General features: G+C 35.5%; 1 protein-coding gene across 17 annotated transcripts in view; it reads right to left on the reverse strand.

Annotated features, from left to right (window-relative positions):
- NCOR1 (nuclear receptor corepressor 1) overlaps positions 1 to 17,398 on the reverse strand; it is a 169,122-nt gene that overhangs the window by 97,216 nt on the left and 54,508 nt on the right. For 9 of the 17 annotated variants that reach the window (XM_074320229.2, XM_074320232.2, XM_074320231.2 and 6 more), the window contains exons 6-12: positions 13,709 to 13,822; positions 7,375 to 7,431; positions 6,773 to 6,825; positions 6,410 to 6,436; positions 4,274 to 4,340; positions 1,670 to 1,842; positions 709 to 799 (exon numbers count right to left, since the gene is read on the reverse strand). In XM_074320229.2, coding sequence (XP_074176330.2) covers positions 709 to 799; positions 1,670 to 1,842; positions 4,274 to 4,340; positions 6,410 to 6,436; positions 6,773 to 6,825; positions 7,375 to 7,431; positions 13,709 to 13,822 — 582 coding nt within the window. The remainder of the gene's footprint in view (positions 1 to 708; positions 800 to 1,669; positions 1,843 to 4,273; positions 4,341 to 6,409; positions 6,437 to 6,772; positions 6,826 to 7,374; positions 7,432 to 13,708; positions 13,823 to 17,398) is intronic. The other 8 variants (XM_019757395.3, XM_019757394.3, XM_019757397.3 and 5 more) reach the window with 1 other exon arrangement.

Genomic DNA, 17,398 nt, shown 5'->3' on the forward strand with positions numbered 1-17,398 from the left:
ACCTCCATTCTCACTCCAGGCTCCTTCACTCCCCCCTCCAAATACAAAATGAAAAATAAAAAAAAAATAAAAACTTGCAAAACTCAATAGATAAATGGCTTTAGACCAATTTTAAGAGACAGTGCTAGGGACTGAAATTTATTCTTATTCATCATTGATTTAATATCACATTCTATCTCTCTCCAAAGCTCACTTGGTTAGAGAGAGCAGCCTTTGGAGATCCCACCAAGTAAACTTATAAGTATTTGCAAAATACATGCTCTTTTGCTATATTATAAAATGGCACCACCAGTTCAGTCCTCTAACCTAGAAACCAAGGAGTCACTTTCCATTTCTCTTCTTCCTCACCCCAACATTTAATTCATCCATGTTGTCCTGACCATTCTACCATCTATTAATCTCTCCAATTAGTCCCCTCCTATATATCCCTACCGCTGTTGCCCTGACTCAGGTCCTTATTTTTATCATAACAGCCTCCTCGTCTCTTTCCATCCTCCGTTGCCAAAGCCATATCTGTAAAATGCCAATACGATCATGTGACCACCTTTTTTAAAACCTTCAATGGTTGGCCACAGTCCTTGGAACAGTCCAAACTCCACAAATATTCCCTCATTTATATACAAATAAATCCTTAGTTCCTGGGGTATGAGGCTAAAATTCCTGAATAATTAATGAACTAACTTGAATTAAATCAATTAATTTTCTTACCTCCTGCTCAGAGAGCCCATCAATAATTTCAGAAATCTCATGCTCACTCCTAGCAATGGTGGCTGAAAGACCAGCTCCCCTCTGCCCAACTCTAAATATGAGAAAGAAATTATAAATATATTTAAAAGCCTTTTATAAAGAAGACATATAAATTACTTTTATATAGATTATTTTTCTGAATAAGACTTTTTTAACCAATTAGAAGTCAGAGAAGAAACCTGAAATTCTATTAAATACTTTTAAGTAATTTGCTTTAGTCATCTATAAAATTAACAATTTAAATGCTGAGATTAACATTTAAAGGTTACACAGCCAAGTTCAAATGGTAGACCTATTAATGGGAAACTTCTGGAAAACAACAATTACTGGTACCATATCCATTTCAAATGCCAGTCTTTTGCTAGCCTTCCAGAGAATAGAATAGCAGGCTTAGAAAACTACATTAAAAGGAGGGTAAAAAACACAACCATCATCTCTCACAAAAACTTAATCATAATTAAAGGGGCTTACATGACTTACATGAGACAGTGGAGAAGAAAACCAAAGTTTTTACCTTTGCAAAATACTTGTTCTCTAAAAGTAAAACAAATCAGAAACTATCTACCATTATCAAAGAATTTCTTAATTAGCAACCAACTTAATACTGTTTATGCTGGTAGATAATGAAGGACAGAGATATTCAAGTCTATTCTTAACTGTCATTTCCAAAGAAATGGGTATTTTCAAGAACTAAAGAATTAATTTCAAAATATTCATTTAAATGTAGATTCAACAGCATGATTGAACATAAAAATATTAAATTTACCAAGACATAACCTTTGATAGTTGATAATGAAGTTTTATATTCAAAATAAAAGTTCTTTATGAGCTCTCTTAATGATCAGATTCAGGTAACAATAAATATTGTGAAAGAGCAAAAGTATGATTCAAAGGAAAATAGCATAAACACCACACTACTTACCGTTGAAATCTTTCTTGTTGTTCTCTTTGTTTTCGAATTTCTGGAAACTGCTTTTCATAGTATTCCCTTGTTTTGCTTTCTTTAGCTTTCCTTCGAGGATTATTTTCTATTCTGTCCACTTTTTTCTCCCATGCCTCCATGAGCTGATCATAACGTTGGCAGATTTTTTGTTCCTATTAAATACCCGTAGTAAATAATTAAATGAAACTCTGTGATTCTGACAAAAAACCTAATACTTTAAAGTAAATGCTACTTTTTTTTTTTAAATGCTACTTCTTAAGGCTAAGTCAGAAGTACATTTAGCCTATGACTCAACTGTGAATGAAGAGTTGTCCTTGATCTGAAAGAAGAGAGAGAAACGGAGCTCTATTTCCTATGAAAGATCAACATACAGAGCATATTTTGGTGGGATTTTTTTTAGTTAACGTTAAAACTATATAAATTAATGAACTAACCGATGAGCTTCTACTTATAGCTGACCAGCTGGTTTTATTATTTTTCTGATAACAATACATGCCTTGTCAAAAAAAAAAGTAAAATTAAAAACAGAATCACATAAATAGTTCATAATCCCAATCACCCAAGGACAACCATGTTAACAATTAGTTGTTATTCTTCCAATCTGTCAGAGAAAACACTCACACTTTAACCATTCCTCTATTGTTGGAGGTTTGGGTTACTCGCAGTTTTTTGTTATTATAAATAATGCTGTACAATAAACACTTTTGACAGTCTAGAAAAGGCAGAAATTGGTTGTACTTTTTCATAAAAAGAAATCCAGTGAATTACATGAAATCAAGAGTTAATACTTCAGAAGCATCAGTAATGTATGACCTCATTTTATAAATACAAAAGAAGAGAAAGAACCCTCCCGCAAAGAACCGTATACATGTCTGACGACACACGGGCTAAAAAAAGATGTGGAAGGACTCATGAAAAACTGTTAACTGGTCATTTCATCAAGTAACATTAGAGAAGAGAGTCTCTTCCTCATATGATGTACCACCCCCTTACTCCACTTCTCAATCATTCTTTTCAACTCCTATATGTCTTTTTTATCCTTCCCCTTTTCTCCATCTCTACTGCTACCTTCTCCTCAGTACAGGCCAACATCAACCTCTAGACTAAACTAAGCCCCCTAAATGTCTCCCATGCATTCTTAATGATTATAGCCAGATGCAAATTCTTAAAATACAAACCTGAACATTTCATTTCCTCAATTCAAACACTTAAAAAAAAGCTAATCCAAAGTCTCCTATATGACCTCCAGGGCTGTGCAGGACCTGGCCCTGGCTTCCCCAGGCAGCCTCATTCCTCACCACTCCCAGCTCAGTCTGAGCCCTAGCCATCTCTGAACCTGCCACACTCCCGCTGCCTCCCAGACCTTCACTTAAGCTGCTCCCTCTGCTTGTTCAAGTTTCCAGAGTACTGGTTTTTCTGTGAAATTTCCCATCATGATTTGTGTCTCTATTAGCTGTCCCCCTTAAATGCTCACAGTCATCTGTATGTCCTTTACTATGGTACGATCACAATACCATAATTGCCTGCTAACTTATCTGTCCCCAGTTATACCTTGGGCTCCCTAAGTGCTAAAACCAGATGACTATCTTGCTCACCTTTGTAGTATGATACATGGGACAGCGTAAACAGCCAATAAATATTAAACAAATCAATGAACATATAAACTTTATAACTATTGTATGAAGTACAGAAAAACAAAAAATCTGCGCTTCTGTGTTTATATCACCAGGCAGCAAATTTAGCAATTACTACAATTACAACAGAATTACTACTAGATAGGAAAAAAATACTTCAGCTAATTTCTTGTTTAATATTTGTATATTCTTGGCAAAAAAAAAAAAATTCAAGATTGAAGGACTAGATTGGCATATTAGAACATTAGAAGTTATATGCCAAATAAAAGCTGCTGACTCCTGAGCTTTTACAATTAATTAACTGTCAGGTCATTAAATATAAGGTACAAAGTTCATTTTTGATGTGAATCAAAGAACATCTTTTATTTACTAAACAACTGAATTTAAATGAATCAAGTTTGTCTAAAATTAGTACGAACATGTTATGAAAATAAGAATACTGGTATTATATTTTCTGTAACTTAATTTCCATGAGGACTATAACTGCAAAACTTTTGGACTGCAAGTCATATAATAAATATGAAAAACTATTTGAATTTTAAAAAACTGAACTTTAGCTGACCCAGTTTCTAATGAGAGAACAGTAATATCTACTCAAGCGTGACCATAACTTACCCACATTTGTTTGAGGGTTAAGAGACTAAGTGTAGATCATCTTATTTCTCTATCATATTTTTTAACTACTCACCATTTTCTTTATTTTGGCTAAATGAAAATGTTATACATAGACAACCAAAGAAATTGACTTGATAATGCTATTAAATGTGAATTATGATATCAAAATGTTGTTAGAATTAGATTTATATTTAAGCTATCTATTATTTCTTTCTAAATCAGCACCTTTTCTCAAATACAATATGAACCATTCTCAATAATGAGAAAGTGAATGCCTACATGAGCATGAATGGGAAAGTTGCACATATTTCAGTTAACAAGGATAGGACCTCACCCTTTGTTTTCTTGCATGATTTCTTCTTTTAAAAAATAAAATGAGTTTTTTCCTCATCACCTGGTTTCTAGAAGAGAAAAATATGGTTGTATGACATTAAGAAAAAGTACAATTTAATAATACATTCACTTTTTATTTTTCAGAGACACTGAAAAACAAGCAAAGATCACTTAAGAATATATGAATGATGTAATCAAAGTTAATCCTAATTTTTTCACCCTGCAAAATAAGACTTTTACAATAATTAGAACTGACTAAAATTCCTCCCATTCTACAGCATAACTTTATACAAATAGTTCATTTTCAATTATTACATCCAATTACAAGCAAATATTATTTTTAAATTATAATTATACCATTACTGATTCTTTTTAAGAATTCAGGTGATATAAACATCTGTGTACACTCTGGAGGAGGGGAGGTAGAATAGAAGGAAAAGCTTTTAAAGTTACCTCCCTACCTCAGGATTGGTGCTGACCTCCCTTCTATGAGAATGTATACCCACATAGAGAGGTGACTTCTGCTTTAAACAGAAGATTTTCTTCAATCACAGAAATGACACAATCCACTCTAAGAAGTAATGGAGGGCAATGTGACAAGACAGGAAAACTCTTATATCTTAATATAACAGTTTCACTTTTTAAATGTGAAGCATTGTGACCTTCAAAAACAATGACATGCAGGTTCAAATACAAATATTTATACCCCACCTACTTCCAGAAAGGATTTCAAGCTGATTATTCAAATATAAATACAAAGCCAAGGCAAGTAGAAGTAATTTTTTGGATTATCTGCCACTCAGGACTAACAGTGACACTGGCTCCACTCAAATAAGCATGGACAATCAGGAGCTGGCTATATGGAAAAGTAGCCAAGAGATGAAAAGAATTATTAAAAGGTACATTTGCTATTTCATACAAAGCAAATGATGGTGATGAAAGAATAGCTACTGAACGATTCATAATGAGTGCATGCAGCTGAGTAAATGATATCTCACAAGGAATTTCACACATACAGTGGAAGCGTTACCATGTATTCAGTTTGTTCTAATTGTAATTATATGCTACTCAAAAGCAAATGACAATCAATAAATATAACTTAAAATGTTTCCTAAGAATTTAAGTGAAGAAGTCGGCCAGTCAGTAATTCAGCTCAGGACAGTGTACTAAGCATTGCAGATAACATGAAATAAATCAAACAGAGCTGCTCTCCAGCTAATAATGGGTGAGTGGGGAGAGGGGAGACAGAACACAAACACAACTGAAGCTTTGTGGGGGAAAAAAAAAAAATCATTAAAAATAGCCAACTAGATTTTATCTGCTATTCTTTTAAAAAATGTTAAAACAGCTAAACAGTTCCAAAACAAGGTATATTTTATATGAGTTTTGTCTAACCTACCCCTAAGGGTTGTCAAGACCACAGTAGCATCTCACAGAAAATTTCTAAGTATATGACTTTTATTATGAACCACTTTCTTAACAAAAGTTAAAATTTTTCAAATTTCCATTTTTTCATGCATACTACCATGCAAATTATATTTGCCACCAGTTCTGCAAAGTAGTCAACTATTGCACATATTCTAAGAAATTTTTTAAAAAGAAAAAAAGGTATATATATAGCAATGTGCTCATTAGTAACTGTACTAGTAAATACAATGTTCTGGTTATACTTAATAAAACATATGAAATAGAAGTATCACACTTTTGTTACAAACTAAGAATAATTCACCTAAAATTCTCTTAAAGTATGATAATTTAAAAAAAGATACCTATCTATTCTCCTCTTTTACTTCAATCAGATCAAGAAATTCGGTTTTCTTTTTTACTTATTTTCTTATTCTAAAATCCACATCCATAAAGGCCTGGTATCGGATGAGCAAGGCTAAGCAAACTACATTCTGGAGCAGTCTCCTCACCCACGTGAGGTAACTGAGCGCTTCCAAGGCACCAGGACATTAAATGGTAGAAGGGTCTACAAATACCGTCATTAGCAACAGTCATGGAAGGGATTTCCCTAGAATAGGATTTTGAATAATGATAAAATGATCCGTGGCACTTCTACTTTGCAATGGCAGATGTGGCTTGGTGGGGGACGGTGTCATCACTAGTCTTAAATGAAAAAGCTTCATTATCTTACTTCATCATGCGCCTTGCAGGTACTCCACTGAAAAAAAGACAAAACAGGAGGCAAAAAATTCAAGCCTCAAGGTAAGCCATTTCAATTTTAAGTATCCACCTTTTTTTACTAGCAGATTATAAAACCAGCTAGTTTTATGCAATAATTTATTTCATTTTTTTTGGCCTCGGAAACTCAAAGTTGTTACCCCAACCCCCAAGAAGCCAGAGGAAGATAACATATAGTAAAACAACAGCAAATTACACAAATCTAAAACACACCTACACTATATTATAATAATATGTCAGCAGATAACATAAAAATGATCTCTTTATAGACTATATGGTCTTTAACTAAAGAACTCCAAAAATTATAAGTACTTACGTCTTGATGTTCTCATGGTACACCTTGGTATCTGATGGCTGGTTATAGAGTGGCTATAAAATAAATCAAATATTAATATATAAAATGTTGTACTTATGTCTATGAAAAGACAAAAAAATAATTTATATTTTAATGTAAGCCTAGATAAAGTACTACTGGGTCTACATAATATATGCCCTACCAAAAACTCCATATATTTGGGTTTCCTGAATAACTCCATTTACCCCATCCCCTAATAATGCTATTCCTGTGAGAAAGTTTATAAATCTACTGTATCTCATAATAAATACATTAATTCACAGATTTTTAATTTTAAAGACAAAGGAAGATTAAGCACCACCATCATCCTAACAGAATGATTCAAAGAGCTTTCTTATTCTGTTCTTACTTCTTCCTCCTTCTACCTGGATTGATTAAATGGCTGCCCAGGATAATGGTTCTGCAAAGGTAATCAAGTTCACGCACCATTATTTTAAACTTTATCACAAACTTACTGCCCAGCTACATTCCTCTCACCCCAAAATAAATAGATTGCATTCCACCTTACCCCAAAAAAAACTACTACAAGAAAAAAACTAGAAACAAAAACAGAGATTTCTTACCAGTTCAACTTTTGGGCCAAGACCTTCAAATATTTTATGAGCTTCTTCTGCTTTTTTCTACAAAGACATTATTATATTGTATAATTAAAAATTATATTACCTAAGTGCAAAATCACTACCAATTTAATCATACTTACTTAAAGACTACTCTGTAGTTAAACTTATTTCCAAACATCCTTCTTTCATAGGCTAAAAGTCTCTCTAATTCTATTTTCAGAGTTTCCTCACCAAATTCAGTCAAAGCTTAACATTTATATCGAAAGCACCACCTAAAGAATTGGTAAGTTCTTAAAAGCAAACATATTAAGATTCCACGGAGAGGGAACAGAGATCCACAATTAGAAATGAATCCCTCAAACGTTCTAAAATATTTCAACTCATAGTATCTTTAATGAAATTTAAATACATAGAACACGATAAAGCTGTGAATCTTTACTCTGAGAAGCCTAACTGATCTCTTACGAGACCAGCTTATAATAAGCTTACTTTCTAATTACAAGAAAACCTTCGTAATAACCCAAACAATAAAGGAAACAACTGGTTTGATTAACTCAAAAGTGCTCACTAGTAAATAAATGTTGTATTATATACATTTTTACATGCCATTTCAAAAGTAAAATAATCTTGACAAAAGTGCTATCTAACAGAAAACTTCCCTTAATAGACAAATGAAATCCAACAAAATTCAATACTAAAGATGTTTAAACTGGAATTGCGAGTGTGATTAAAAAATACAGTGAATGTTTAAACAAAAAAATTTATTACAGTAAAAGACCCGTTGCCATTAATCCTCCTCAAAATACTCCCCCTCACTTCAAACACACTTATGCCATCAAGAACGCCACTTTCTGAGCCAGTTCTGGAAGTCCTCTTTCGTGAGTGTCTTTACTTCATCCTCCATCACGTATCACTTCTGGTACGGAAATTTCTGTCAAATAAAACATTATGATGTGCTCGCTTCGGCAGCACAAACACTAAAAACATTACGGTGTGTCCTCATCCACCTTATTCACTGGATCTGGCACTGTGTGACTTCTGGCTCTTCCCCAAAGTCAAAGGAAAGACTCGGGACAAATCGATTCGGGACATGGAGGCAATCACGACAGCGCAACTAATGACACTCACGAAAGAGGACTTCCAGAACTGCTTCAGAAAGTGGCAAGAACAATGGGATAAGTGTGTTTGAAGCGAAGGGGCGTGTTTTGAGGAGGATTAATGGGAATGTGTCTTTTACTGTAATAAATTATTTTCAATTTAAACATTCACCTTATTTGTTTGATCACACCTCACATATGACTAGCAAATGTCTCAGTGGTTCTCAAATCTCTCTCTTGCTCCCAACACATTCTCATTAGTAACAATGGCTCATTGTCTGCTGCAGACCCACACCTCACTGCATTTGTGGCTGGAAAACTCTGTAGGGCTTCTATTGCCACACATAAATGGCAAGGAATGGGGATCAACCAGTATTCCCCACGTGTATAAAAAGCCATTCCCTTAAATATTATCCTTTTCATTTCATTTATCAATCACAGTCAATCAAGTCAGATATTTATGTAGTATATATGAAAAGAACTATGTTTAACCAGCTTAGGAAGAACAAAATAGTGTAATGTACTTCCCAAACTCCAAGAAACTTAAAAGGTTATTGAAAAATAAACATATCAAGAATGTCAAATACAAAACTATAACTATACCCATTACATTTGCATAGCAAATCCTATTTCTAGCAATAGTTTTAAGGCAGGATTTGTCAACGTTTTATTATTAACGTTTTGGGCCAGATATTTCTTTGTTGTGGAGATGTTCCCATACGTTATAGGATATTTAGCATTGTCTGTGGCCTCTACGCACTACATACCAGTAGCACTCCACCCCTCCCCCAAATTATGATAATCAAAAAAGTCTCCGTTTAACTAATAAAAAAAGTCTCCGTTGGAGAACAACTGCTCTAAGGTAACTATTAATCTCAAGAAGACAAATGTAATTATAACAAAATTCAAATTTATTAGCTTTAGGTATATATTAAATGACACACAAATACCATCACAGATGATAAATTTGGAAATATCTAGCACCTGCAACTCTCTCTAGACCAACACTCACCAGTTTTAAATACGCTTTCTCAAGGCACTCTATACCAGAGTCTACCAAGAACAGGCAGGCTAAGTGACTTGTACATAAATAATACTGAAAGCCAAGGGAGCAAAATTATCTTATGGCAAATACTTACTAGTATCCTATTACATGAGGCACTTACCTTTTCAGGGCTAATTTTAAAGGCTGGTATTTAAAATGTCTGTAGACCCCAAGAGTTAAGTTTTGCAAAGTTTTATTAAAATATTTGACTTCATGTTGGCTTAACTGCTAAGAATAAATTAACCTATCAACAGTTTGCCAGAAAAAAAAATTAATTTAAAACTCTCACATTTCCATATTATTTTATTCTAAGTGTATAGCTAGAAGTAATTAATTCCTCAAACATATGCTGAGTATGTTCTGTGTGCCAGGCACTTGCTATACACTAAGAAAACAATGAAGAAGATTGCTTTTCCTTGAGTAGGAGGAAAAGGGGTCTTGAAAGGCTTCGCAGAGAAAATTATACTGGAGTTGGGTCTTGAAGTACAAGTATACCAGATAGACAAGAGACAGACAAGAAACACAAGACATGGGGACACCTGAAGGCAGGGGCAACAACATGGGGGTAAAGGTTAATAACAACTTCCAGTGAATATTCAAAATCTGTTCTGGCAGAATATCACTAAGAAAGAAGTATCGGGCCAGGGAAGTAGGCATGTAAGCACTGATTAAAAGTTTGGGCTATTCTGTACAAAGTGGGAAGTCATCAAAAGGTTGCATTTGGAGAATCACGTCAGGGGACTCAAATATGAAGGATAGATTACAAAGAAAAAAGACTGAAGGAAGGAAACTCATTATCTATGAGAAAGATAAGAGTTCAAATTAAGCTACTTCTGAAGGAGGAAGAGAGAAGCAATTGATCAGACCAATATTTAGGAAGTCAGACTGATGCTCTTCGCTGATTAGCTAAATCTACAATGGCAGGCACATAGAAACAGATAATTCCCACTGGCCCAGGTGACTAGAGATTGCTGGCATTAACTATACTCTCTACTGTCAATCCCTTTCTTTCTTCTGGTGTCACATTAACATACAAATCATTCAAGCAAAATATAAACAAGATGGTTTTGAAAACTAAAGTCCACACACTCCCTTTCCTATATGTATTATAATTCTGAAATGAGAGCTTTTATAAATACTTTTGGAACCCAAAACTGGGAAAGGAACAGCAAATTGAACTATTAAAACAGTCCAGAGAAGAGTCTGTTTAGAGACTAAATGAATGTTAGTCTGAAGTTTGAATATTATGCAAGGCACCTTTTTCTCTCGGAAGCCAATTTAATAATTAACAGTCACATTTGGAGAGTTTTCTTCCTCCCACTAACTTTCTAAATAAAAGAAAGATGCCTTACACAAAATAATGGCCCCTGTCTCTTAAGCCACATTTGGCTTAACTCCCAACCAGTGTAGACTGCTGCCAAACAAGGAACAAGAAGTGTACGGTTGTCATCATCTCTGCCTATGGTGTCAGAACAGATAAGGTCATTCATTACAGAAAGCTCAAGAAGCAGTGAAGACCTTACAAAAGGCAGCATGGTGAGGCAGAAAAGCATTGAAAAGTTAGTCGTGAGAAAGCCTGTAGCCTAGGCCCAGCTGTACTCTCATCACTTCCCATCCATGAACCTCCGCTACAATTCTATGACTACACAAATACAACCAGAGCAGCTGACTAGTAGCAGGGTATACAAAAATAATATATTTTTTAAAAGATGATTCCTACAGTACTGTGAGTTGAAAATAATCCTCATTGTAATTCTAATAATAAAACAGATTTCAAATTTGGTGGTGGTTCTGTTTTTCACAGACCACACAACAAACTGAGTATGTAAATGCTAAAATGGAAAAAAGGGGTCTGAATGAAGTTTTCAGTTTAGTTGATGGGCATTGAGAAACATTTACTATACTAATGAATATATATATATATATATATACAAAAATTAAACACAAATTAAATTCTCTATCAGAGCTTGTTCAATAGTTTTCAGTCCTCACATCCTAGTCAGGCAACCACAGAATTCATTAATGCTGCAACTATTTATTAGGCCTGTAAAAAAGGACTAACAATCAATTAATAAATATCATTGAATTCAGTTTATTTGAAAATTAACTCATACTAAGAAAGAATTCAAGACTTCATTTTACAGGATTCTTTTCCATTGTTACCAGTTCTAATCCCTTTTTACTTTATCCCTGAGGTCCCAAACTGGCCCCGAAGCCCATTAGCCCACAAAGGTATTTTATTTTTCTAGAGTGTTTTTTAAAAAGCAGGAAATTTCACATAAAATTCCAAGTTCCTGGGCCGGCCCAGTGGCTCAGGTGGTTAGAGCTCCATGCTCCTAACTCCAAAGGCTGCCGGTTCGATTCCCACATGGGCCAGTGGGCTCTCAACCACAAGGTTGCCAGTTCGACTCCTCAAGTCCCACAAGGGATGGTGGGCTCCGCCCCCTGCAACTAAGATTGAACACAGCACCTTGAGCTGAGCTGCCTCCCGGATGGCTCAGTTGGTTGGAGCACATCCTCTCAACCACAAAGTTGTCAGTTCAATTCCTTGACTCCCGCAAGGGATGGTGGGCAGCGCCCCCTGCAACTAAGATTGAACACGGCACCTTGAGCTGAGCTGCCGCTGAGCTCCCGGATGGTTCAGTTGGTTGGAGCGCATCCTCTCAACCAAAAGGTTGCCAGTTCGATTCTTCGATTCCCACAAGGGATGGTGGGCTGTGCCCCTGCAACTAGCAACGGCAACTGGACCTGGAGCTGAGCTGCGCCCTCCACAACTAAGACTGAAAGGACAACAACTTGAAGCTGAACGGTACCCTCCACAACTAAGATTGAAAGGACAACTTGATTTGGAAAAAAGTCCTGGAAGTACACACTGTTCCCCAATAAAGTCCTGTTAAAAAAAAAATAAAAAAAAATTCCAAGTTCCTGGCTTCTCTTAAATAAGGGAGCACCTGTGAACCCAGGGCCACATCTCTGCCCCAAAGCACTGCCACTCTAGCTATACCATGAGGCAGTCCACGTCACTCACTTCTCTTCCTGATCCCTTTATAGAATCCACCCTCACTGGATGGATCTTCCTGTACATGACTCTGCCCAGTCAATAAATTGGACTAATTTTTAACTCAGCCAGGAAAATAATATTAATTGCCCATATTACCTGCATGACACCTATCTTAAGTATTATGTATCTGATGATTTTCAGTTATCTATTTATATACAAACATGTATGTCTGAGTCCAAGATCATTCCTATAATTTATTCATTGATTAATTCAGTTGCTTTTCTTGAGGCCAATTTCCTTTAGGATCTGGGCTAATATAAAGTTATAGGCTACTTGTGTAAGATGTACTGATTCTGATGAGTCTACTCACTAATCACAAAATCAAATAAATTGAATCAACAATTCCAACTTCTACCTTGTGACCATGTTTAGCTAACAAGCCTATTTTCTCCCCTAGTACTTAAAGCATAATATTCTTTTTCTGGACTGGAGACTTCTGAAGCCCAGTGTTAAGCAGCGCCATTGGAAAGTTTTCTTTATATTAAGGTGAAGTCAGTTTCCTTTTGACTGCTAGTTCCTGCACTGGATTAAAAAAAATAGATATGACATCACAAAATTATTCACAGAACTGAGGCCTGGACACTTTTTAAAGTATAAAGAAAGAAATTGTTTTAAGAAATCTAAAAATAGCCAAGTTTACCTAAAGGCCAATGGCCTCACACTTTATAACTAAGATTCAAATCAAACCCCAGCTATTAATTCTGAAGCTGAAAATGTATGACATTTCCACATCCAATGACCAATCTCTACTAGAATGGTACCAGTATTTGGCATTAAATGTCCCTTATAAAGTGAAAAACTACAGAATGGCTGTTGTGTATTATTTGCTACAAACTTGCTTGCCAATATTTATATAATAGGAGAGAGACTCAGCTGATAAAATTATACTCATTAAATATTTATACACTATAACATTTAAATGAAATAGTAAATAATTTAAGACACACCTGTCAACTTTTCTTCAATTTATAAGGAAAAACCACCAAGTTTCAGTCAAAGTTAAAGGACATTTAAAATTATAACAGAAATCACGTTTTAATACAATTAACATTACAACGGAACACACTGATAACTACAAGAGGCACAGTCGAGGAGTTTTAAAGACCTGTGCCATAAGACACAACATGTGCTTACCCGATTCTCATCATAAATAATTTGGACAATACTGCGGTGTTTCTGCTCCACGGGAGGAGGGGACACAGGCTTTTCAGGCTCAGGAGGTTTAGCTGCTTCTTCTTCGAGCTGTTGCTAAGAGACCCAAAAGGAAGAGTCAGGAGGCATCTGTTGCAAGTCACCCCCACCAGTAATTAATCGCCTGAGATAACACATGCTACTGAGCAATGCTTTGCTGATTTCTATAGGGTAATCATTTACTCTACTAGGATCTAATAGACTCAAGGGCTCTAACAAATCCAATCATTTATTTTGACTAATAACTAAACAACATAAATCATCATTAGATAAATAAATCCTTTATATAATAAGGAAAACTAAACATGTGAAGGTACCCCATATACCTCTATCATCATGACCTTGTGTGGCACTAGAAAACACTTTTATACATTATAGATACACAGCATGTGTTAATGTCTGGTGGGGGAAGAGTATGGGAGAACTGCCTTTAAATATTAATCCTTAACTCAGCATAGCACCATGCACCCCCCCGTTACTCCCCCCCAACAAACTATATTTTGTAGTCAACAGGCACTGGCAAAATCACAAGAATATGGACCGCTTGTGTGTGCAATTACAGAGCTGAACTCTGTATTACTCTGCCTACATTTGCACCTTAGGGTCACCTTTTACAAGTAGTGTGATCTAGGGACCCTTTCTAAGTCCTCACCTCAATCTTGAGCAAGAATATAAACCACTCACATGTAAAGAAGGGATAGTGATCCTATCTATCACGTAGTTTTTTGAAGACTGAACAACTCAAAAGCACATTACAACTATAAATCTTCAGTAAATATTACCTACTATTATTACTGAAGTAAGCAGGGACTTTGTCTGCTTGGTTCACTGCTTTTTTTCCCCCACCTAAACCAGTGATACCCAGTAAACGCTCAACAAAAAGCCATAAAAATATAGTGTAAGTTCATTGCCTAAGATGATAACAAAGACATTAGGTGAAGATGTTACATCTACTAAAAGCCTAGAATAAAAAATTATCCATACTACTAAGTAAGACTAACAGTCAAGGCTCCTATTAATATAACTCAGAGCACACCCAAATGAAAGGACAAAAATCTTCTGAGAGAGAAGCTTCGAGGACCACTTCCATTTTGGAATTAAAAGTATTCTTGGGCTGGCCCGGTGGCTCAGGTGGTTGGAGTGCCGTACTCCTATTGCTGAGGTCACTGGTTCGATTCCCACATGGGCCAGTGAGCTGCGCCCTCTACAGCTAAGATTGTGAACAACAGCTCTCCCTGGAGCTGGGCTGCCATGAGCAGCCGGAGGTTGGCATAGGCGGCCGTGAGCTACCGTGGGCTGTTGAGTGCTGCTGCGGGCTGCTGTGGGCTGCCACGGGCTACCCTGTGGTCAGCGTGAGTGGCCAGGAGCCAGCGAGAGCTGCTGGGAGCCGACCAGGGACCACCATTGTCTTAGCCATGGGGCAGCACAATACACAACAGCTTGAACCAGACTTCGTGGGGAGGCAGTAGAAGGGGGGAAAAAGAAAAAAGTATTCTTGCAGTCTGCTACCTATGTAAGCAATTTTGGAGTTAGATCATTTTTATGGGAATAAGTTCTTCAACCATACACTTTCTTTCCTTTACCCAGAGGACCTTCATTTAGAATCCTTGTTAGGCAGGTGTAGAGAAAAGAATAAACAAGTTTCAGGAAATCACATTTTGTTCTTAGTACCTATGTAGGGCTATACATAATTATTGGAACAGAAAGGGTAAATCAGAAATGAAAGAGAAGTTAAAACAGACACCACAAAAATACAAAGAACTATACAGGAATATTATGAAAGGCTACATATACACCACCAAATTCAACAACCTAGAGGAAATGGACAAGTTCTTAGAAAAATATAACCTTCCTAGACTGAATCACGAAGAATGGAAAATATAAATGCATCAATCAACAGTAAGGAAACTGAAAATCATCAAAAAGTAAAAGTCCAGAACCAGATGGCTTCATTAATGAATTCTACCAAACATTCAAAGAAGATTTAATACCTAACCTTCTCAAACTCTTCCAAAAAATTGAAGAAGAGGCAATCCTCCTAACTCATTTTATGAGGCCAACACTACCCTGATACCAAAACCTGGAGAGGACAACACATAAAAGGATAATTAGAGACCAATATCTCTGATCAATATAGATGCAAAAATCCTAAACAAAGTACTAAGAAATCAAATACAACAATATATTAAAAAGATTATACATCACAATCAAGCAGGGTTAGTTCCAGAGGCACAAGGATGGTTCAACATATGCAACTCGATCAGTGTGATACACTACATTAACAAAATAAAGTAGGAAAATTTTATGAACATATCAACAGATGCAGAAAAAGCATTTGACAAGATATAATATCCATTTATGATTAAAACACTCAATAAGGGGGTGGCCAGTTAGCTCAATTGGTTAGAGTGTGATGCTGATAACACCAAGGTTGCCTGTTCAATCCCTGCATGGGCCACTGTGAGCTGCACCCTCCTTAAAAAAACAAAACAAAAAACCCACTCAATAAAATGGGTATAGAAGGAAAGTACCTCAACGTAATTAAGGCCATGTGACAAACCCTCAGCTAATATATTCAATGGTGAAAAACAGGAAGCTTTTCCTCTAAAATCAGGAACAAGACAAGGACGCCCACTCTTACCACTGTTATTCAAAATAGTACTGGAAGTTCTAGCCAGAGCAATCAGGCAAAAGAAAGAAATAAAAGGCATCCAAGTTAGGAATGAAGAAGTAAAATAGTTACTTTGTACATATGACATTATTCTGTAAGTAAAAAACCCTAAAGACTCCACCAAACAACTATTAGAAGCAATAAACAAATACAGGAAAGTTGCAGGATACAAAAATCAATATACAAAAACCCATGACATTCCTATATACTAACAAGGAATATCAGAAAAAGAAATTAAGAAAATAATTTTAGTTGCAATTGCAACAAAAAGAATAAAATACCTAGGAAGAAACTTAACAAAGGATGTGACAGACCTATACACTGAAAACTATAAGATATTATTGAAAGAAATTGAAGAAGACACAAAGAAATGGAAAGATATTCCATGTTCATGGATATTCATGGATTGGAAAATCAACATAGGTAAAATGGCTATCTTACCTAAAGTAATATAAAGATTTAATGCAATCCAAATCAAAATACCAATGGCATTTTTCAAAGAAATAGAACAAAAAAACATCAAATTTGTATGGAATGACAAAAAACCATGAGTAGCTGAAGCAATCTTGAGAAAAAAGAACAAAGCTGGAAGTATCACACTCTCGGACTTCAAATTATACTACAAAGCTACAATAATCAAAACAGTATGGTACTAGCAGAAAAACAGACACACAGACCAATGGACCAAGCTGAGGACCCAGAAATAAACCCACATGTATATGGGCAACTAACTTTTAACAAAGGAGTCAAAAACATAAAATGGAGAAAAGAAATCCTCTTCAAAAAATGGCACTGGGAAAATTGGAAAGCCACATGCAAAAGAATAAAACTAGACTGCTATTTGACACTATACACAAAAATTAACTTAAAATGAATTAAAGTCCTAAATATAAGCTCTGAAACAATAAAATACATAGAAGACAACATAGATACTAAAAATAATGATCTTGATCTAGAGAGGA

The sequence above is a fragment of the Rhinolophus sinicus genome, chromosome 12 (assembly GCF_057876585.1).
Source record: "Rhinolophus sinicus isolate RSI-liver-muscle chromosome 12, RSI-T2T, whole genome shotgun sequence".
Lineage (NCBI taxonomy): Eukaryota > Metazoa > Chordata > Mammalia > Chiroptera > Rhinolophidae > Rhinolophus > Rhinolophus sinicus.